This window comes from Lithobates pipiens, unplaced genomic scaffold (assembly GCF_037356315.1).
Source record: "Lithobates pipiens isolate NorthernLeopardFrog02 unplaced genomic scaffold, aLitPip1_a1.2 Scaffold_13, whole genome shotgun sequence".
NCBI classification, from domain to species: domain Eukaryota; kingdom Metazoa; phylum Chordata; class Amphibia; order Anura; family Ranidae; genus Lithobates; species Lithobates pipiens.
The window spans coordinates 81,250,331-81,275,204 of record NW_027507718.1 but is presented as its reverse complement, the minus strand read 5'-3'; the positions used below and the strand labels follow the sequence as shown (position 1 = coordinate 81,275,204).

General features: G+C 43.6%; 1 protein-coding gene across 2 annotated transcripts in view; it reads left to right on the top strand.

Moving 5' to 3' along the window:
- LOC143974133 (antiviral innate immune response receptor RIG-I-like) overlaps positions 1-24,874 on the top strand; it is a 111,179-nt gene that overhangs the window by 56,156 nt on the left and 30,149 nt on the right. For both annotated transcript variants that reach the window (XM_077475247.1, XM_077475246.1), the window contains exons 10-12: positions 6,093-6,351; positions 10,521-10,683; positions 10,797-10,901. In XM_077475247.1, coding sequence (XP_077331373.1) covers positions 6,093-6,351; positions 10,521-10,683; positions 10,797-10,901 — 527 coding nt within the window. The remainder of the gene's footprint in view (positions 1-6,092; positions 6,352-10,520; positions 10,684-10,796; positions 10,902-24,874) is intronic.

Here is a 24,874-nt window from a genome sequence, read left to right as displayed (position 1 = left end):
ATATGAGGGGTCTTCAAAACGTTTCCGCACTTTTTTATTTTAAATAGAGTTAAACAAGTGTGGGAACTTTTTTAAAAATTCTCGTACTACATTTTTTGTTCTTGGGTTTAAGCATCCTTTAAAACCAGCTTTTCCTTCTACTGATAAAAGACCTTTTGGTCAAAGATACACTATATTGTCAAAAGTATAGGGACACCTGCCTTTACATGCGCATGAACCTTAATGGCATCCTGCCTTAGTAGGTAGGGTTATATTGAGTTGGCCCTCCCTTTGCAGCTATAACAGCTTCAACTCTTCTGGGAAGGTTTACCACAAGGTGTGTGTCTATGGGAATGTTTGACCAGAAGTGCATTTGTGAGGTCAGACACTGATGTTGGATGAGAAAGCCTGGCTCGCAGTCTCCGCTGTAATTCATCCCAAAGGTGTTCTATCTGGTTGAGGTCAGGACTCTGTGCAGGGCCAGTCAAGTTCCTCCACCCCAAACTCGCTCATCCATGTCTTTATGGACCTTGCTTTGTACACTGGTCAAAATCATTTGGTGGAGGGAGGATTATGGTGTGGGGCTGGTTTTCAGGGGTTTGGCCTTGGTCCCTTAGTTCTAATGAAGAGATCTCTTATGGCGTCAGAATTCCAAGACATTTTGTACAATTTCATGCTCCCAACTTTGTGGGAACAGTTCAGGGATAGCCCCTTCCTGTTCAACATGACTGTGCACCAGTGCACAAAGCAAAATCCATAAAGACATGGATGAGTGAATTTGGGGTGGAGGAACTTGACTGGCCTTTGTGTTGATTTAGAGTGGAGGCTGCAAGTCTGGCCTCCTCACAAACGCGCTTCTGGAAGAATGGTCAAACATTCCCATAGACACACTGCTATACCTTGTGGACAGCCTTACCAGAAGAGTTGAAGCTGTTATAGCTGCAAAGGGTGAGCCACCTCAATATTGAACCCTACGGACTAAGCCCTTGTACACACAGTCGGACATTTCGACAACCAAATCCGTCCGATTTTGTCCGTCGGATCTTGTCCGAAACTGTTGCATACATACGGTCGGACAAAGTTGTCGAAAAATCCGATCTTTCAGAACGTGATGACGTAATTTCATTACGATGGGACTACGTTCAGGCTAGTAGCCAATAGCTTTGATGTAGGAATTTGATCTGAGCATGCGTGGCACTTTGTCCGATCGAAATTCTCTACACATGATCGGAGTATGTCCTATCGGACCAGTTTGTCAGAAAATATTTCCAGCAAGTTTGAAAATTTGGTCCGACGGATATTTGGACGGAAACAGTCCGATGCATACCACGTACAGTCGGATTATCCGACAACACGGTCCGATAGGACACATTCCGATGGATTCTCTGACTGTATTAAGGGGTTAAATCTCATGTTTCATTTAACCCTAGGTTCATTCATATATTTAACCTTTCAGATATGTGGTCAGTAAATGCAAGGATTAAAACACAACAACACACAAAGAATGTAATAAAAAGCTTTACTTAGCTTTGATTAAAGATGTATACTGATGATACGATACAGGATAAATACAGCATATTCAATCCAGGGGAGTCACAAGCTCATTTTATAAATGAGCTACCTAGATTAGACAGTCAGGCTTCCGCCTTCCTCAAAATGCAAACTGGTATCCCAGTCATATTTATATGGTAGTGAAGACAATAGCTACAACTGATGAAAAGAAAAGGTCAAAGGTTCCCAACTTCCCATAGCATAATGAAGCAGATGCCTCATGCATTAAACATGTTGTATATAGATATAAGTAATCACTCTTAACTATTCTTGTAATTCAATAACTAAAGTTATATATGAATATAGACCCATACTACATTCCACCCCCTTGATTTACAAGATTCTCAGTTTATAATACTCAAGATTACCTATAGATATATCAACATGTTCTACTCAAGGTCGTCTTTTCTCTTGTACTTTAATATAAACATTTCTGGCTTCATTAATTTCATCCTTCACATTTCAAGTATTATGAATATGTATGTAAAACACTCCTCATTATTAAATATGGTCCATCTCCCATATATCCCACTCCTTGGGTATTTTCCACATGTAAATTAATGTATAAAAGTTGTACATCCTTCCACCCCTCGTCTTATCTATCTAAACTTTTATCTCTTTACCCATTTTCTCTGTCTGATTTACCTGTCCAGGAAATCTCATTCTGCTATGTTAGGGCTGAAAAAATATAAAAAATATCCAAACTTCCAAAAATATAAAAACAACTATATGTTGGACTAACAGAATAACACCAAACTTCCTTTCCAAGAGTTTAAACGCATAGATACTTGACAAAGTCCTCCATATCTGGTGATGGACAGCAGAGTCTTAGACATCCGGTTACCAGATCGCAGCTGCAGAATAGCACTTGCAACACTGTAGAACTGAAAGAACTGTAGTATACATAGTCCATATCCTTCGGACTATTGCAACTCACAAGTCATAGACGTGCAGGCACATACTTCTGGCACATGACCATTAGAGCACATAAAACAGTTCAAGTACTTCACCGTCAGATTCAGGTACTTAACCATGATAGCAGGTGGAACAGTTCACGTACTCGACCCTCAGAAGAGGTACCAAAAGTTTAGCTGCTGATCATTGGTAAAGACTTTATAGACCGTTGCTGCTGTCAAAAGTGTTTGTCTCCTTTCTCCAATATGCTTCTAGTTGACGTCATGGCAGGTGCGTTACCAAATATGTCAGTCCAACATTCCATAATTAACAACAATGCCCATATAGCCCATTATAGATTTCTGAACAGGCAAATCGATGATCATTAATGATCCGGCTAAACACTGAAAAACTCAGCTTTCTACATTAAAGGTGAAATATTATTACAAGTATATTACTCATCCCCCACCTGAACTATACACTACTGTCTCAAACTATAGGCGCAACTTTAAATTACTTCATGCGTGTTTCCTCTATGCACTTTGATCTCCTTCCACACTCTAAAGACATTCTGGCAGGCTAACCGGCTCTTGTCTACACTGATCCCAATATGTGCATATAATATGCCCATGCATATATGTCACTCTACATGTCAGTCCCACCCCAAGCAATCAAGGAGAATTGAGGAAAAGCAAACCTGAGAACCTATTTTATAACTTTTTTTATTTTCTTTACCAAGAAAATTTTATGAAAACTCAATCAGGTGTATAGAACAGGGTGATCAAAGAATCACTGAGTGTCAGATATAACTGACTGTATATACCATTAGAACACCTCATTTTGAAAGACTTAAAAATTGTGTTCATTGCAATAATATTAACCTAAATGCATAATTATAAGTAGACATAAAAGTACCTTTTTTTTTCTTGATACACAAAATGATTACTTTAAATTTAAACTGTCAATCTTATAGGAAAATGTACTTTATATGTAAAACCCCAGGCACACTCCCACAGTAGTAATGCCTTATAGTTCCACCAAAATAATTATGGCAGAATATACAGAAGTAGATGCTGCCATAATTTAGCTTGCATAAACACAGAAAGGAACAATATGTAAATGTTTGGGTATTCTTACACCCTCCAAACTATTACAAGTATTATATAATTCCAGATATCAAAACCATCTTGCTGTCAATATTCACAAATTATTTGTTCTATATCATTTTAGATTCAACTCAATCAGAGAAAACCCTTAGAAATCTATCATGCAGCATCAAGATTATTAGCTGCTCTGGTTTACAATCAGTTCCAATTACAACTTTTAGTACATTTGCATATTACATAAAAATAACAACAAAAACAACATAAATTATTCAGTTTGACTGTAATCTTCATCTTTAGTTCTTGGACATCAAACCATATCAGACAGGTGGATTGATGCTGTTTAATATTGTCTAGGAACTAACAAAATGAAAGGTTTTAGTGTGATATTATTACAGTTCACTCCTAGAAAGTAACAAATAGTTAGCAACAAACACATTTAACTAACACTTTCCACAAATTACAAACATATGGCCATTATTTCTGTTATTCTGAGTGCACTTTTATTACCCATATTAATTGAGCTCATTTCTTATCACCACGTTGATTTTCATTAAAGGACGTCCATTCAAAGTTATCATTAATTCACCATGGTTGAAATAACATTCACAATAACATTATATGGTGTTCATCACATTTGTGCACAAACATTATACATCACCAAACTCATATTGATGTTTCTATTGCAACCTCTTCTTCAATACCATACAGATCTATGAAACTTCTAGGAATAGATCTGGTTCCTTCTGTATTAACGAAAACAAAACTTAAAAAAAAAAAAACATTAGTGTTGTATCCTAGAACATGACACTTTATTACATTCACCAATAAAATTATAATAATCATGACTGCTATTCAGGATTTTAAATGGTGTTAACATTAAGCAGACATTTTCTTTCTTTGTTTCAAATAATCCTAGATTTGCGTAATAAAAACTAACAATTTCAACTAGGATGTTATTTTTAATCAACATAATTAAACATTTCTTAGATGTTCAGCAATGTCCGGCTTCATGGACACAATCTTTAAAGGGGGGAGGGGGTGGGGGTTATCTCCCTCTCTTAAAGGAGAAAGAAGTCCTCTTCATTCAAGCAGGCTCTCGCAAATACAGCTGCAGGTGTCCCTTTTATAAAATGCAGGACTATTGTCCATTGTCTGGGGGGAGGGAAAGAGGGGGATCCTGCAGACTGCAAACATTCCTGCTAACTAATGATCTTTTCATTTAAACATACAAAGACTCGCTTTTCTCAAAACGTTTACCTTATTTTCATTACTTAACCATTCTAATGTTAAACATACTCACTTAAACATCAGTAGTCAAATGCATTTTTACATATCATCCATACAAGCAACTTTTTCTCACCAATAGCACTAGCTAAACAACCAACAGAAGAGCTCAACATTTAAATTCTACACATATATTACTGCAGTAATCACAATCTAAGCATCAACACAGGTCATATTTTTCCTTTTCCTACCTGCTTTCTGCTCATCGTTTTCAAACCTCAAAGAACAACTATATGAGCACCAGCGAAAGGGCCACTCGTCCACCTAACGCGGTCATCAGCTCATCTGTTCTAGATCTCAAAAAATCTAAAGCTTGCCGGGGGTCTGCTAAGCACACAATGAGTGGAAACCTTTGACTATCTTCCCCCTTTGCTATATTTATCCAATTTAAATCAAACATAACTGCCACTAACTGCCACCAAAGCAAGGCTAGCAACAAACCTCCCATCACAGGGCACACTAATAATACAGTTTCCCAATTGTCAAAAAACATTACACTTCACAAGAGTATTAATATGCTTAATCACTGCACTTCAAACCAGCACTGAAAGGGTTAAATATCCTGCTCACAGCGCCATTATGTATTAAGGGGTTAAATCTCATGTTTCATTTAACCCTAGGTTCATTCATATATCTAACCTTTCAGATATGTGGTCAGTAAATGCAAGGATTAAAACACAACAACACACAAAGAATGTAATAAAAAGATTTACTTAGCTTTGATTAAAGATGTATACTGATGATACGATACAAGATAAATACAGCATATTCAATCCAGGGGAGTCACAAGCTCATTTTATAAATGAGCTACCTAGATTAGACAGTCAGGCTTCCGCCTTCCTCAAAATGCAAACTGGTATCCCAGTCATATTTATATGGTAGTGAAGACAATAGCTACAACTGATGAAAAGAAAAGGTCAAAGGTTCCCAACTTCCCATAGCATAATGAAGCAGATGCCTCATGCATTAAACATGTTGTATATAGATATAAGTAATCACTCTTAACTATTCTTGTAATTCAATAACTAAAGTTATATATGAATATAGACCCATACTACATTTACACCGACCGAGTGTACAAGGGCTAAGACTGGGATGCCATTAAAGTTTCTGGGCATGTAAAGGCAGGCATCCCAAAACTTTTGACAGTATAGTGTATCTGGTGCATCAGTGCTACACTAGAGCTCGGGGTCTGATTTTAGTGTTGGCAGAAGAAGCTTTTGGATTTCAAGGTTATTGTTTTCTAGTAACTGAACTGTTGTCATTTTTCTTATCCAGATATTCAGTGACTGGGTTCTGTGGAGAGGAAGCTGATAACATTCCTGTGGGGATGATCATTGAACAGAGTGACATCATTGTTTTGACCCCTCAGATTCTTGTCAATTGTTTAGAGAATGGATTACTGTCTTCCCTGTCCATCTTTACCTTAATGATTTTTGATGAATGCCACAATGCAGTTGGACACCACCCCTACAATGTGTTGATGTTTAAGTACTTGGACCAAAAACTTGACTCACCAGGTCAAAAACTTCCTCAGGTAAGGCACGTTATGAAAGGGCCATACAATGCGGGTCTCAATAGCCAGACCATTAAATTTATCGTCTGTAAGGTAGGATGGAATACCGGACCTTGCGTGAGAAGGTCTGGCCGTAATGGCAGAGTCCAAGGAACTCCTACTGACATATTTATGAACTCGGCAAACCAAGACCTTCTGGGCCACGCTGGGGCCACTAGATACATACATTCCAGATTGATTTATAAGAGTGTTTTAAATCTATAGAAGAATTCTGTGAGCTGTTGGTTTTAAAGTAAACTTGTGCTTTGCCTATGCAGGACAAACCAAAATGATCACTTTAATGCCAGTCCACACAGCTGCATAAAGTTACCATTCCCTCCCCCTAGCACTGTGTGATAGCCCCAGTGCTTTCTCATCTAAAGTGCAACAGTGCTGAAAGCTAAACATTTGTCCTGGGCAGGAAGGGGGTAAAAGTGTCCTGCATTGTTGCAATGGTTGCAGTGGTTAAGCATCCAAAACTTAAATATGGAGCTATCAACATAAAAAAATATAAAAAACATGAAAAAATACCAGTCCAAAAACAAAAGCCCATTTTTAAAAAGGAAGCCTTGCGGCACAAAAAAAGTTTGCTATGGATGGGACAATGGCTAAAAGTGACTGCTGACCTCAAAATAAAATGAAAGACAAAACAATCCCAAAAAAACAAAAAAAGTCTGTGGGAACATCCATTCAAACATCTTATGTCAACCAGAGATAGATTAATACAGTTTAAATTACTTCATAGGAGTTATTATACGCCTGCTAGTTAAGCTTATATTTATCCTACTTCTTCAGCTGAATGCTAGCGATGTTCACTCTCCTGTGCTAATGCTGAAAATATTTTCTGGAAGTGTCAGCAGATACAGAATTTTTGGTCTGAGGTCACTACTTGTATGTTGCAGTACCCCCATAAGGGCTGCGGGTAGTTGTGGTCTGTCTGTCACCCTGCCCAGCCAGGCACCCATACTTCAGCCACTCCCAGACAGAAAACAGTTCATGCACTTTATTTTTTGTATTTTTATCGAGGGGATTAAACTTGGGTGAGGATAGGGTAGATATGAGATGCCCAGTTGATTGCAGAAAATGTAGGGACTGAAACTATATACGTCGCCAGTATATACAACTTCCTCCAGCACAGAGTCAACTCTTGACCTCTCTCTCTGCAGCACTTTAATTGACAATTGATCTCACTCTCCAGAACCAGCTAGCACTGATATGCAGGCCTGACACTGACTCAGTCAGACCCAAAGCAAATGCTCTTTGAAGGCAAGGACTGTAAGCCCCTATGGTGTAGCAAAAATTAAGGTGGTCCCAATGCTAGCTCTCCCAGTAACACATCTTCAGGCCCTGCCAGCTCTCCTGGTTGCAGATGCCTCTCTCCACTGCCGTGCCACCACAGTCCTTACCACTGGCGTTGCACCCATCCCAAACTGAAATCTCCCAGTCCTCTCAGGTGTGCCTCCCAGTCCTCCTGACTGTGTGTTATTCACCAGTAGGGATGAGCCTGATGTTTGAGTCGAACTTTATGGGGCGTTTGCGGCAAATTCAAGCACCATGAAATGCTCCATAATGCACTGTGAGATCGCAGTGCATTGATGTCTGAAGATTGGCCAAAGCATGCGCCTAACCGCATTTTTTGGCCAATCACAGCACACTCTGCCGCAAAAGCCATGAGTCCTATTCCACTCCTCCATGCCGACATCACAGAGCTGGTGGATGTAAAGACCTTGTGTTCATCCACCTTCGTATTGAGGATGCCCAACAGATGCTAAATAGGGTTTAGGTCTGGAGACATGCTTGGCCAGTCCATCACCTTTACCCTATATATATATATATATATATATATATATGATGTAGCACTAACCCCCGAAGGAGCTGCTGGTTAGATTTGGGCTTACCGTTACCTTCTGTTTTCCTCGTTGCACATCTAAGAGTGTCCCATGGTAAATGGCCCAGTAACTTGAGAGACCGACAACAGATCCACTTGAATGTATTGTATTTGCAAAACGTAGACAATGAACAGTCTCTTAAATTGGGATCAGAGGGTTGGAAAGGAAATTCAGGTACTGTTGAAGATCTTGCTTACTTTGACTGCATCCAGAGAATAGCCATTCGCAACTGGATGTTCACTCAAGTTGGATAGTCCCTCTCTCACAAGGCCTAGCAGTCAACAAGGTGCTCACTCAAGAACAAGTCTCTGCCACAGACGTTGTTGTAAAACGTACAAGATAATGTCTCTGCCACAGATGTTGTTGTAGAACACGTAGGAAACTAAACTTGTAGAACACTTGTAGGATACCTGGATCTTTTAGCCAGTTTGGCGATATCCACAAGACTGGATTCTCTCGGGTACTTCAGCCCTTCCAGGCTCTTACTAAGAAACCAACCCGTACGTACGTGGTCTTCTTCTGAAGAGTCCTCCCCTGGAATGATTGAAGTCACTGGGTCTCTCTCAAACCGGAGATGGCACCCAACCACCTCAGAATCCTTCTTTAGTTTCCTTGCCTCAGGCTAGCCAGCCCCGAGACATCAAAATCGGGTGGATCCGCACCCCTGGCCATAGCCTTCCTGGGGGCTGGTCAGGAGGACCAGGACCATGAAGTCAGTACATCATTCTGGACTTTAACCCCGAACCACGTGACGTCCGCATCTTAAATACCCTCTCCCAGAAAGCACAGCGTGAGCACCACTCCCACTGGGCGGGCTCCGAGAGAGAGTAACTTAAGCACCTAACCAGACCATAGTTCCATGCCTGCCAGAAGAGACAGTGCCTCCTGTGGCTAGGCTGAACATCTCACAGTCCAGTCAGACTGATGCTGAATTTTAATTTAGACAATTGTAACCAAACTGCAGTTTAGGCATAACTTTAACTTTGAAAAACGCATAGAGCGTGCTCTTCAGGACCCGCCACTACATATATATATATATATCGCAGTTACAAAGGAAGTGGGAAAAGCAGTTTTGTACACATATTCTCAGCTACACAAATTCTTTGTGTTCTCTTCCCCTTTAAATTTTCAACCTAAGACAAACAGCAGCAATTGCTCTCAAATAAACATTACCATGAATAATGCAAAGACAATAATATACAATAATGTGAAAAAAGTCTAATGTGTCCAGTTAAAAGAAATCTCATGAAAATCCAATCACCATGTGTCCAGTGAAAAACTACAGGTGCACATCAAAACTGCAAATGTGGCAACTCCATTGGACCACCACCAGGAGACACAGGACACCATTCACTAAGCAATATTTTATCGCATTCAAGTATGCTGCAAAATAACACACACCATTCAGAAAAAAAAAACGTGTAATTCACAAATAAACTCTCCTTGAAAGGATCTGACCATTGCCATAGTTATTTCAAGCTTGGACCAGTACTTAATTACCGCATGTATTTATTTATTTCCTTTTGTGAATTGACCTTAATGCCTTAGCATGTGGTATTTAACAAGCGTTTTTGGTATTTGCACTAAATACCGCATACAAGCAATAGTGAATTGACATTTTCATTATCCCATGCAGTAATTGTTCACGTGACCGTCATAACGAATGCAATAACCTTTAGTGAATTGTGCCCAAAATCCTCATTCTGGAAATACATGACTTTAGAAGAATATGCTTTGTTCATATTTTATGTCTGAGGTTTACTATCAGCTTTAAGCACTACTAAATGTTGCAGAATTCAGAGCCTGTTGTTTTTAGGGGGCTAAAGCTGGTTCAGCAGTAACTGGATCCATGTGAGGCCACTGTGGTTGAATAGAAGTCCATTTACTGATGGACTTCTGTTCAACTGCCCTGTCAGATTAAAAGCTGCTTGATCAGCGCCAAAAGCAATTGGCTGCAGCAGTGATTTGTTTATTCTGAGAGCAGGGGAGCCTCCTAGCTATCAAAATACAAAAACACAGTGGGGAGGATTCCCCCCTCCACATTGAAGAAATGGAGGGGGGAATCGGGTCAGTTTTTTTCGTTCAACGCATTGGCTCAACAAAAAAATGACTGACCGATGTATGGCCAGCTTAAGGTTGCTTGAATAATACAATGGCTTTTTAAAAGTTGCAATGTTCCCTATTGTGTCAGCTGTAAAATAAGAATTAATTTTCATTAAATAAACCCATACTGACTTATAACAATTTGCATTTAACAAACAGATCGTTGGCTTAACAGCTTCTGTGGGCACTGGAAAGTCCCGCTGTGCTGCAGATGCTGTGCAATACATCAGTAAACTCTGCTCCAGTCTGGACATTGAATGCATCTCTACGGTTAAAGAAAATTTGGAAGAGCTGCACAAAGTGGTGTACAAACCGGAGAAATGTAAGTACCCAACAGGAATATATTTTGGACAGTTACACTATAAAAATACATCTGTATGGCTTCCAAATAACCTCATAGCTACTCATTTCTGTTCTGTCATACATTTTTTACAGTTATTCATGAAACAAGGTGTCGTATGAATGATCCATTTGTTAAGATCATGTCTGAATTCATGACAGAAATTGAGAAGATGGCTAAATCAGTTTACCCACATTTAGGTAGGTGTGATGTACAATTTATGAGAATATAGATGACATAGACTGTTATTAAGTGTTCTTGTATAGCAAGAGCACTTATTGTTATCTCACATATATATTATAAGACCCCTTTCACACCAGGGCGTTTTGCAGGCGCTATAGCGTTAGAAATAGCGCCTGCAAGCCGAGGGCTTTCACACTACAGCGGTGCGCTGTCAGGACTTCAGGAAAAATCCTGCCAGCAGCTTCTTTGGAGCGGTGAAGGAGCGGTGTGTTTACCGCTCCTCCACCGCTGCTCCCCATTGAAATCAATGGGGAGCTTTTTGTTGATAACTGTTCCGCTATCTGTATTGCGGGGTTCCCTCCCCAGGTTCGGGAGAATAATAATAATAAAAATTTATATTTGAAAAGAAATCAATGGGGCAGCGCTGTAATACCGGCGGCTAAACGCCGCCATTGCGGAGTATTGCCGGCGGTTTTAACCCTTTCATGGCCACTAGCGGGGGGGTAAAAGCGCCCCGCTAGCGGCCGAAATCCGCCGCAAATCCGGCGGTAAAATGCCGCTAAAAATAGCGGCGTTTTACCGCCCACGCTATCGGTGGTGTGGTGTGAAAGGGGTCTTATTATAGCCAAATTTACCACCCTAACTCCTCCCACAGCTTTTACACTAAATATACCGAAACATGCGGATTGTTCCCGATTGGGGTGCTATTACTTTGTGGAACGTTTCGCCGAATGGTTCACGAAATATCGAAATTTGTCCCATAGGAATGAATGGCAACATTTTAAAAACTAGAGTGGGAGGGGACAAAAGCTCTGAGTGGAATTATAGCTCCTCCCACACAGCTCTGAGGAGAATTATAGCTCCTCCCACACAGCTCTAAGGAGAATTATAGCTCCTCCCACACAGCTCTGAGGGGAATTATAGTTACTCCCACACAGCTCTGAGGAGAATTATAGCTCCTCCCACACAGCTCTGAGGGGAATTATAGCTCCTCCCACACAGCTCTGAGGGGAATTATAGTTACTCCCACACATCTCTGAGGGGAATTATAGTTATTCCCACACATCTCTGAGGGGAATTATAGTTATTCCCACACATCTCTGAGGGGAATTACAGCTACTCCCACACAGCTCTGAGGAGAATTATAGCTCCTCCCACACAGCTCTGAGGGGAATTATAGCTCCTCCCACACAGCTCTGAGGGGAATTATAGTTACTCCCACACAGCTCTGAGGGGAATTATAGCTACTCCCACACAGCTCTGAGGGGAATTATAGCTACTCACACACAGCTCTGAGGAGAATTATAGGTGGTCCCACACAGCTCTGAGGAGAATTATAGCTACTCCCACACAGCTCTGAGGGGAATTATAGCTACTCCCACACAGCTCTAAGGGGAATTATAGTTACTCCCACACAGCTCTGAGGGGAATTATAGCTACTCCCACACAGCTCTGAGGAGAATTATAAGTATTCCCACACAGGTCTGAGAATTATAGGTAGTTCCACACAGCTCTGAGGGGAATTATAGTTACTCCCACACAGCTCTGAGGGGAATTATAGTTACTCCCACACAGCTCTGAGGGGAATTATAGCTACTCCCACACAGCTCTGACGGGAATTATAGCTACTCCCACACAGCTCTGAGGAGAATTATAGGTAGTCCCACACAGCTCTGAGGGGAATTATAGCTCCTCCCACACAGCTCTGAGGAGAATTATAGCTACTCTCACACAGCTCTGAGGGGAATTATAGGTAGTCCCACACAGCTCTGAGGACAATTATAGATAGTCCCACACAGCTCTGAGGAGAATTATAGCTACTCCCACACAGCTCTGAGGGGAATTATAGGTAGTCCCACACAGCTCTGAGGAGAATTATAGGTAGTCCCACACAGCTCTGATGGGAATTATAGGTAGTCCCACACAGCTCTGAGGAGAATTATAGCTCCTCCCACACAGCTCTGAGGGGAATTATAGCTCCTCCTACACAGCTCTGAGGGGAATTATAGCTACTCCCACACAGCTCTGAGGGGAATTATAGCTACTCCCACACAGCTCTGAGGGGAATTATAGGTAGTCCCACACAGCTCTGAGTAGAATTATAGGTAGTCCCACACAGCTCTGAGGAGAATTAGAGATAGTCCCCCACAGCTCTGAGGAGAATTATAGCTACTCCCATACAGCTCTGAGGGGAATTATAGCTACTCCCACACAGCTCTGAGGGGAATTATAGATAGTCCCACACAGCTCTGAGTAGAATTATAGGTAGTCCCACACAGCTCTGAGTAGAATTATAGATAGTCCCACACAGCTCTGAGTAGAATTATAGGTAGTCCCACACAGCTCTGAGGAGAATTATAGCTAGTCCCACACAGCTCTGAGGAGAATTATAGCTACTCCCACACAGCTCTGAGGAGAATTATAGCTACTCCCACACAGCTCTGAGGGGAATTATAGGTAGTCCCACACAGCTCTGAGGACAATTATAGGTAGTCCCACACAGCTCTGAGTAGAATTATAGGTAGTCCCACACAGCTCTGAGAATTATAGATAGTCCCACACAGCTCTGAGGAGAATTATAGCTACTCCCACACAGCTCTGAGGGGAATTATAGGTAGTCCCACACAGCTCTGAGGGGAATTTTAGGTAGTCCCACACAGCTCTGATGGGAATTATAGGTAGTCCCACACAGCTCTGAGGAGAATTATAGCTCCTCCCACACAGCTCTGAGGGGAATTATAGCTCCTACCACACAGCTCTGAGGGGAATTATAGCTCCTCCCACACAGCTCTGAGGGGAATTATAGCTACTCCCACACAGCTCTGAGGGGAATTATAGGTAGTCCCACACAGCTCTGAGGGGAATTATAGGTAGTCCCACACAGCTCTGAGTAGAATTATAGGTAGTTCCACACAGCTCTGAGGAGAATTAAAGATAGTCCCCCACAGCTCTGAGGAGAATTATAGCTACTCCCATACAGCTCTGAGGGGAATTATAGCTACTCCCACACAGCTCTGAGGGGAATTATAGGTAGTCCCACACAGCTCTGAGTAGAATTATAGGTAGTCCCACACAGCTCTGAGTAGAATTATAGGTAGTCCCACACAGCTCTGAGTAGAATTATAGGTAGTCCCACACAGCTCTAAAGGAGAATTATAGATAGTCCCACACAGCTCTGAGGAGAATTATAGCTACTCCCACACAGCTCTGAGGGGAATTATAGGTAGTCCCACACAGCTCTGAGGGGAATTATAGGTAGTCCCACACAGCTCTGATGGGAATTATAGGTAGTCCCACACAGCTCTGAGGAGAATTATAGCTCCTCCCACACAGCTCTGAGGGGAATTATAGCTCCTCCCACACAGCTCTGAGGGGAATTATAGCTCCTCCCACACAGCTCTGAGGGGAATTATAGCTACTCCCACACAGCTCTGAGGGGAATTATAGGTAGTCCCACACAGCTCTGAGTAGAATTATAGGTAGTTCCACACAGCTCTGAGGAGAATTAGAGATAGTCCCCCACAGCTCTGAGGAGAATTATAGCTACTCCCATACAGCTCTGAGGGGAATTATAGCTACTCCCACACAGCTCTGAGGGGAATTATAGGTAGTCCCACACAGCTCTGAGTAGAATTATAGGTAGTCCCACACAGCTCTGAGTAGAATTATAGGTAGTCCCACACAGCTCTGAGGAGAATTATAGCTAGTCCCACACAGCTCTGAGGAGAATTATAGCTACTCCCACACAGCTCTGAGGGGAACTATAGGTAGTCCCACACAGCTCTGAGGACAATTATAGGTAGTCCCACACAGCTCTGAGTAGAATTATAGGTAGTCCCACACAGCTCTGAGTAGAATTATAGGTAGTCCCACACAGCTCTGAGGAGAATTATATATAGTCCCACGCAGCTCTGAGGAGAATTATAGCTACTCCCACACAGCTCTGAGGGGAATTATAGGTAGTCCCACACAGCTCTGATGGGAATTATAGCTCCTCCCACACAGCTCTGATGGGAATTATAGCTCCTCCCACACAGCTCTGAGGGGAATTTATAGCTACTCCCACACAGCTCTGAGGAGAATTATAGCTACTCCCACACAGCTCTGAGGGGAATTATAGGTAGTCCCACACAGCTCTGAGGACAATTATAGGTAGTCCCACACAGCTCTGAGTAGAATTATAGGTAGTCCCACACAGCTCTGAGTAGAATTATAGGTAGTCCCACACAGCTCTGAGGAGAATTATAGATAGTCCCACACAGCTCTGAGGAGAATTATAGCTACTCCCACACAGCTCTGAGGGGAATTATACGTAGTCCCACACAGCTCTGAGGGGAATTATAGGTAGTCCCACACAGCTCTGATGGGAATTATAGGTAGTCCCACACAGCTCTGAGGAGAATTATAGCTCCTCCCACACAGCTCTGAGGGGAATTATAGCTCCTACCACACAGCTCTGAGGGGAATTATAGCTCCTCCCACACAGCTCTGAGGGGAATTATAGCTACTCCCACACAGCTCTGAGGGGAATTATAGGTAGTCCCAGACAGCTCTGAGTAGAATTATAGGTAGTTCCACACAGCTCTGAGGAGAATTAGAGATAGTCCCCCACAGCTCTGAGGAGAATTATAGCTACTCCCATACAGCTCTGAGGGGAATTATAGCTACTCCCACACAGCTCTGAGGGGAATTATAGGTAGTCCCACACAGCTCTGAGTAGAATTATAGGTAGTCCCACACAGCTCTGAGTAGAATTATAGGTAGTCCCACACAGCTCTGAGTAGAATTATAGGTAGTCCCACACAGCTCTAAAGGAGAATTATAGATAGTCCCACACAGCTCTGAGGAGAATTATAGCTACTCCCACACAGCTCTGAGGGGAATTATAGGTAGTCCCACACAGCTCTGAGGAGAATTATAGCTCCTCCCACACAGCTCTGAGGGGAATTATAGCTCCTACCACACAGCTCTGAGGGGAATTATAGCTCCTCCCACACAGCTCTGAGGGGAATTATAGCTACTCCCACACAGCTCTGAGGGGAATTATAGGTAGTCCCAGACAGCTCTGAGTAGAATTATAGGTAGTTCCACACAGTTCTGAGGAGAATTAGAGATAGTCCCCCACAGCTCTGAGGAGAATTATAGCTACTCCCATACAGCTCTGAGGGGAATTATAGGTAGTCCCACACAGCTCTGAGTAGAATTATAGGTAGTCCCACACAGCTCTGAGTAGAATTATAGGTAGTCCCACACAGCTCTGAGGAGAATTATAGCTAGTCCCACACAGTTCTGAGGAGAATTATAGCTACTCCCACACAGCTCTGAGGGGAACTATAGGTAGTCCCACACAGCTCTGAGGACAATTATAGGTAGTCCCACACAGCTCTGAGTAGAATTATAGGTAGTCCCACACAGCTCTGAGTAGAATTATAGGTAGTCCCACACAGCTCTGAGGAGAATTATATATAGTCCCACGCAGCTCTGAGGAGAATTATAGCTACTCCCACACAGCTCTGAGGGGAATTATAGGTAGTCCCACACAGCTCTGAGGACAATTATAGGTAGTCCCACACAGCTCTGAGTAGAATTATAGGTAGTCCCACACAGCTCTGAGTAGAATTATAGGTAGTCCCACACAGCTCTGAGGAGAATTATAGATAGTCCCACACAGCTCTGAGGAGAATTATAGCTACTCCCACACAGCTCTAAGGGGAATTATAGGTAGTCCCACACAGCTCTGAGGGGAATTATAGGTAGTCCCACACAGCTCTGATGGGAATTATAGGTAGTCCCACACAGCTCTGAGGAGAATTATAGCTCCTCCCACACAGCTCTGAGGGGAATTATAGCTCCTACCACACAGCTCTGAGATGAAATTTTTGCTCCTCCCACACAGCTCTGAGGGGAATTATAGCTCCTCCCACACAGCTCTGAGGGGAATTATAGCTACTCCCACACAGCTCTGAGGGGAATTATAGGTAGTCCCACACAGCTCTGAGTAGAATTATAGGTAGTTCCACACAGCTCTGAGGAGAATTAGAGATAGTCCCCCACAGCTCTGAGGAGAATTATAGCTACTCCCATACAGCTCTGAGGGGAATTATAGCTACTCCCACACAGCTCTGAGGGGAATTATAGGTAGTCCCACACAGCTCTGAGTAGAATTATAGGTAGTCCCACACGGCTCTGAGTAGAATTATAGGTAGTCCCACACAGCTCTGAGTAGAATTATAGGTAGTCCCACACAGCTCTAAAGGAGAATTATAGATAGTCCCACACAGCTCTGAGGAGAATTATAGCTACTCCCACACAGCTCTGAGGGGAATTATAGGTAGTCCCACACAGCTCTGATGGGAATTATAGGTAGTCCCACACAGCTCTGAGGAGAATTATAGCTCCTCCCACACAGCTCTGAGGGGAATTATAGCTCCTCCCACACAGCTCTGAGGGGAATTATAGCTCCTTCAACACAGCTCTGAGGGGAATTATAGCTACTCCCACACAGCTCTGAGGGGAATTATAGGTAGTCCCACACAGCTCTGAGTAGAATTATAGGTAGTTCCACACAGCTCTGAGGAGAATTATAGATAGTCCCACACAGCTCTGAGGAGAATTATAACTACTCCCACACAGCTCTGAGGGGAATTATAGGTAGTCCCACACAGCTCTGATGGGAATTATAGGTAGTCCCACACAGCTATGAGGAGAATTATAGCTCCTCCCACACAGCTCTGAGGGGAATTATAGCTCCTCCCACACCGCGCTCAGGGGAATTATAGCTCCTGCCACACAGCTCTGAGGGGAATTATAGCTCCTCCCACACAGCGCTGATGGGAATTATAGCTCCTCCCACACAGCTCTGAGGGGAATTATAGCTACTCCCACACAGCTCTGAGGGGAATTATAAGTAGTCCCACACAGCTCTGAGGAGAATTATAGCTCCTCCCACACAGCTCTGAGGGTAATTATAGCTACTCCCACACAGCTTTGAGGGGAATTATAGCTACTCCCACACAGCTCTGAGGGGAATTATAGCTATTCCCACACAACTCTGAGGAGAATTATAGCTACTCCCACACAGCTCTGAGGAGAATTATAGCTACTCCTACATAGCTCTGAGGGGAATTATAGGTAGTCCCACACAGCTCTGAGGGGAATTATAGGTAGTCCCACACAGCTCTGAGTAGAATAATAGGTAGTCCCACACAGCTCTGAGGAGAATTATAGATAGTCCCACACAGCTCTGAGGAGAATTATAGCTACTCCCACACAGCTCTGAGGGGAATTATAGCTACTCCCATACAGCTCTGAAGGGAATTATATGTAGTCCCACACAGCTCTGAGGGGAATTATAGGTAGTCCCACACGGCTCTGAGTGGAATTATAGGTAGCCCCACACAGCTCTGAGGGGAATTATAGCTCCTCCCACACAGCTCTGAGGGGAATTATAGCTCCTCCCACACAGTTCTGATGATAATTATAGCTCCTCCCACAGAGCTCTGAGGGTAATTATAGCTACTCCCACACAGCTCTGAGGGTAATTATAGCTACTCCCACACAGCTCTGAGGGGAATTATAAGTAGTCGCACACAGCTCTGAGGAGAATTATTGCTCCTCCCACACAGCTCTGAGGGTAATTATAGCTACTCCCACACAGCTCTGAGGGGAATTATAGCTATTCCCACACAACTCTGAGGGGAATTATAGGTAGTCCCACACAGCTCTGAGGAGAATTATAGATACTCCTACATAGCTCTGAGGAGAATTATAGCTACTCCCACACAGCTCAGAGAGGAATTATAGCTACTCCCACACAGCTCTGAGGAGAATTATAAGTATTCCCACACAGCTCTGAGAATTATAGGTAGTCCCACACAGCTCTGATGGGAATTATAGTTACTCCCACACAGCTCTGAGGGGAATTATAGCTCCTCCCACACAGCTCTGAGGGGAATTATAGCTCCTCCCACACAGCGCTGAGGGGAATTATAGCTCCTCCCACACAGCTCTAAGGGGAATTATAGCTTCTCCCACACAGCTCTGAGGAGAATTATAGGTAGTCCCACACATCTCTGAGGGGAATTATAGCTCCTCCCACACAGCTCTGAGGGGAATTATAGCTTCTACCACACAGCTCTGAGGAGAATTATAGGTAGTCCCACAATGCTCTGAGGGGAATTATAGCTACTCCTGCACAGCTCTGAGGGGAATCATAGGTAGTCCCACACATCTCTGAGGAGAATTATAGCTAGTCCCACACAGCTCTGAGGGGAATTATAGGTAGTCCCACACAGCTCTGAGGAGAATTATAGTTACTCCTACACAGCTCTGAGGGGAATTATAAGTAGTCCCACACAGCTCTGAGGAGAATTATAGCTCCTCCCACACAGCTCTGAGGGGAATTATACCTACTCCCACGCAGCTCTGTGGAGAATTATAGGTAGTCCCACACAGCTCTGAGTAGAATTATAGGTAGTCCCACACAGCTCTGAGGAGAATTATAGATAGTCCCACACAGCTCTGAGGAGAATTATATCTAGTCCCACTCAGCTCTGAGGAGAATTATAGCTCCTCCTACACAGCTCTGTGGAGAATTATAGGTAGTGGCACACAGCTCTGAGGGGAATTATAGCTTCTCCCACACAGCTCTGAGGAGAATTATAGGTAGTCCCACACAGCTCTGAGGGGAATTATAGCTACTCCCGCACAGCTCTGAGGGGAATCATAGGTAGTCCCACACATCTCTGAGGAGAATTATAGCTAGTCCCACACAGCTCTGAGGGGAATTATAGGTAGTCCCACACAGCTCTGAGGAGAATTATAGGTAGTCCCACACAGCTCTGAGGGGAATTATAAGTAGTCCCACACAGCTCTGAGGATAATTATAGCTCCTCCCACACAGCTCTGAGGGGAATTATACCTACTCCCACGCAGCTCTGAGGAGAATTATAGGTAGTCCCACACAGCTCTGAGTAGAATTATAGGTAGTCCCACACAGCTCTGAGGAGAATTAGAGATAGTCCCCCACAGCTCTGAGGAGAATTATAGCTACTCCCATACAGCTCTGAGGGGAATTATAGCTACTCCCACACAGCTCTGAGGGGAATTATAGGTAGTCCCACACAGCTCTGAGTAGAATTATAGGTAGTCCCACACAGCTCTGAGTAGAATTATAGGTAGTCCCACACAGCTCTAAGGAGAATTATAGCTAGTCCCACACAGCTCTGAGGAGAATTATAGCTACTCCCACACAGCTCTGAGGGGAACTATAGGTAGTCCCACACAGCTCTGAGGACAATTATAGGTAGTCCCACACAGCTCTGAGTAGAATTATAGGTAGTCCCACACAGCTCTGAGTAGAATTATAGGTAGTCCCACACAGCTCTGAGGAGAATTATATATAGTCCCACGCAGCTCTGAGGAGAATTATAGCTACTCCCACACAGCTCTGAGGGGAATTATAGGTAGTCCCACACAGCTCTGATGGGAATTATAGCTCCTCCCACACAGCTCTGATGGGAATTATAGCTCCTCCCACACAGCTCTGAGGGGAATTATAGCTACTCCCACACAGCTCTGAGGAGAATTATAGCTACTCCCACACAGCTCTGAGGGGAATTATAGGTTGTCCCACACAGCTCTGAGGACAATTATAGGTAGTCCCACACAGCTCTGAGTAGAATTATAGGTAGTCCCACACAGCTCTGAGTAGAATTATAGGTAGTCCCACACAGCTCTGAGGAGATTTATAGATAGTCCCACACAGCTCTGAGGAGAATTATAGCTACTCCCACACAGCTCTGAGGGGAATTATAGGTAGTCCCACACAGCTCTGAGGGGAATTATAGGTAGTCCCACACAGCTCTGATGGGAATTATAGGTAGTCCCACACAGCTCTGAGGAGAATTATAGCTCCTCCCACACAGCTCTGAGGGGAATTATAGCTCCTACCACACAGCTCTGAGAGGAATTATAGCTCCTCCCACACAGCTCTGAGGGGAATTATAGCTGCTCCCACACAGCTCTGAGGGGAATTATAGGTAGTCCCAGACAGCTCTGAGTAGAATTATAGGTAGTTCCACACAGCTCTGAGGAGAATTAGAGATAGTCCCCCACAGCTCTGAGGAGAATTATAGCTACTCCCATACAGCTCTGAGGGGAATTATAGCTACTCCCACACAGCTCTGAGGGGAATTATAGGTAGTCCCACACAGCTCTGAGTAGAATTATAGGTAGTCCCACACAGCTCTGAGTAGAATTATAGGTAGTCCCACACAGCTCTGAGTAGAATTATAGGTAGTCCCACACAGCTCTAAAGGAGAATTATAGATAGTCCCACACAGCTCTGAGGAGAATTATAGCTACTCCCACACAGCTCTGAGGGGAATTATAGGTAGTCCCACACAGCTCTGAGGAGAATTATAGCTCCTCCCACACAGCTCTGAGGGGAATTATAGCTCCTCCCACACAGCTCTGAGGGGAATTATAGCTACTCCCACACAGCTCTGAGGGGAATTATAGGTAGTCCCAGACAGCTCTGAGTAGAATTATAGGTAGTTCCACACAGCTCTGAGGAGAATTTGAGATAGTCCCCCACAGCTCTGAGGAGAATTATAGCTACTCCCATACAGCTCTAAGGGGAATTATAGCTACTCCCACACAGCTCTGAGGGGAATTATAGGTAGTCCCACACAGCTCTGACTAGAATTATAGGTAGTCCCACACAGCTCTGAGGAGAATTATAGCTAGTCCCACACAGCTCTGAGGAGAATTATAGCTACTCCCACACAGCTCTGAGGGGAACTATAGGTAGTCCCACACAGCTCTGAGGACAATTATAGGTAGTCCCACACAGCTCTGAGTAGAATTATAGGTAGTCCCACACAGCTCTGAGTAGAATTATAGGTAGTCCCACACAGCTCTGAGGAGAATTATATATAGTCCCACGCAGCTCTGAGGAGAATGATAGCTACTCCCACACAGCTCTGAGGGGAATTATAGGTAGTCCCACACAGCTCTGAGGACAATTATAGGTAGTCCCACACAGCTCTGAGTAGAATTATAGGTAGTCCCACACAGCTCTGAGTAGAATTATAGGTAGTCCCACACAGCTCTGAGGAGAATTATAGATAGTCCCACACAGCTCTGAGGAGAATTATAGCTACTCCCACACAGCTCTGAGGGGAATTATAGGTAGTCCCACACAGCTCTGAGGGGAATTATAGGTAGTCCCACACAGCTCTGATGGGAATTATAGGTAGTCCCACACAGCTCTGAGGAGAATTATAGCTCCTCCCACACAGCTCTGAGGGGAATTATAGCTCCTACCACACAGCTCTGAGATGAAATTTTTGCTCCTCCCACACAGCTCTGAGGGGAATTATAGCTCCTCCCACACAGCTCTGAGGGGAATTATAGCTACTCCCACACAGCTCTGAGGGGAATTATAGGTAGTCCCACACAGCTCTGAGTAGAATTATAGGTAGTTCCACACAGCTCTGAGGAGAATTAGAGATAGTCCCCCACAGCTCTGAGGAGAATTATAGCTACTCCCATACAGCTCTGAGGGGAATTATAGCTACTCCCACACAGCTCTGAGGGGAATTATAGGTAGTCCCACACAGCTCTGAGTAGAATTATAGGTAGTCCCACACAGCTCTGAGTAGAATTATAGGTAGTCCCACACAGCTCTGAGTAGAATTATAGGTAGTCCCACACAGCTCTAAAGGAGAATTATAGATAGTCCCACACAGCTCTGAGGAGAATTATAGCTACTCCCACACAGCTCTGAGGGGAATTATAGGTAGTCCCACACAGCTCTGATGGGAATTATAGGTAGTCCCACACAGCTCTGAGGAGAATTTTAGCTCCTCCCACACAGCTCTGAGGGGAATTATAGCTCCTCCCACACAGCTCTGAGGGGAATTATAGCTCCTTCCACACAGCTCTGAGGGGAATTATAGCTACTCCCACACAGCTCTGAGGGGAATTATAGGTAGTCCCACACAGCTCTGAGTAGAATTATAGGTAGTTCCACACAGCTCTGAGGAGAATTATAGATAGTCCCACACAGCTCTGAGGAGAATTATAGCTACTCCCACACAGCTCTGAGGGGAATTATAGGTAGTCCCACACAGCTCTGATGGGAATTATAGGTAGTCCCACACAGCTATGAGGAGAATTATAGCTCCTCCCACACAGCTCTGAGGGGAATTATAGCTCCTCCCACACCGCGCTGAGGGGAATTATAGCTCCTGCCACACAGCTCTGAGGGGAATTATAGCTCCTCCCACACAGCGCTGATGGGAATTATAGCTCCTCCCACACAGCTCTGAGGGGAATTATAGCTACTCCCACACAGTTCTGAGGGGAATTATAAGTAGTCCCACACAGCTCTGAGGAGAATTATAGCTCCTCCCACACAGCTCTGAGGGTAATTATAGCTACTCCCACACAGCTTTGAGGGGAATTATAGCTACTCCCACACAGCTCTGAGGGGAATTATAGCTATTCCCACACAACTCTGAGGAGAATTATAGCTACTCCCACACAGCTCTGAGGAGAATTATAGCTACTCCTACATAGCTCTGAGGGGAATTATAGGTAGTCCCACACAGCTCTGAGGGGAATTATAGGTAGTGTAAAATGGACCCTCGCGCCACTATGTGCTAGACGTGAAATAAATCTACGTGCATAACAAAATATAATGTAACAATCTGTGGAATAACGAAAGTGCAAGTGCTACTAAATAAAACAAAAAATGCAGCGGGACAAAATAGTAAACACAAACTATCACTTGAATAATTAAAAAAGAGTCCTGCGCAAATGATGCCACAAAAAATAAATAATGTATAAAAATGTGAAGAAAACAAGAGTCAATGTAAATATTTCAAAAATAAACACACCAATAGTGTAAGTGTGTAGTGAAAAAGCACTGGAGAAAGAACAGGACCAAATGTTCCAAAGGATCAGGCTCCCAGAACTCTCACCTCAGAGATGGAATAGTAAGGCAAAAGAAAGTAATTCCAATGGACTTCTCCTTCACTTCTCTGTGCACAATCATCAAATGCTATAAACTTCTACCACTAGAGGGCCGATTCAATCTCCTATGAGTAATGCTGCAGCATATGTATCCTCGTGGTATGAAAATATATCAATCGTAACTTGTCTGCAAATTGATTTTTCCCACAGATGGCGGAAATCTCTTTCCGGGCCTTCCCAGCAAGACCGTCTCTGGGTGATCACCACACAGCTCTGAGTAGAATAATAGGTAGTCCCACACAGCTCTGAGGAGAATTATAGATAGTCCCACACAGCTCTGAGGAGAATTATAGCTACTCCCACACAGCTCTGAGGGGAATTATAGCTACTCCCATACAGCTCTGAAGGGAATTATATGTAGTCCCACACAGCTCTGAGGGGAATTATAGGTAGTCCCACACGGCTCTGAGTGGAATTATAGGTAGCCCCACACAGCTCTGAGGGGAATTATAGCTCCTCCCACACAGCTCTGAGGGGAATTATAGCTCCTCCCACACAGTTCTGATGATAATTATAGCTCCTCTCACAGAGCTCTGAGGGTAATTATAGCTACTCCCACACAGCTCTGAGGGTAATTATAGCTACTCCCACACAGCTCTGAGGGGAATTATAAGTAGTCTCACACAGCTCTGAGGAGAATTATTGCTCCTCCCACACAGCTCTGAGGGTAATTATAGCTACTCCCACACAGCTCTGAGGGGAATTATAGCTATTCCCACACAACTCTGAGGGGAATTATAGGTAGTCCCACACAGCTCTGAGGAGAATTATAGATACTCCTACATAGCTCTGAGGAGAATTATAGCTACTCCCACACAGCTCAGAGAGGAATTATAGCTACTCCCACACAGCTCTGAGGAGAATTATAAGTATTCCCACACAGCTCTGAGAATTATAGGTAGTCCCACACAGCTCTGATGGGAATTATAGTTACTCCCACACAGCTCTG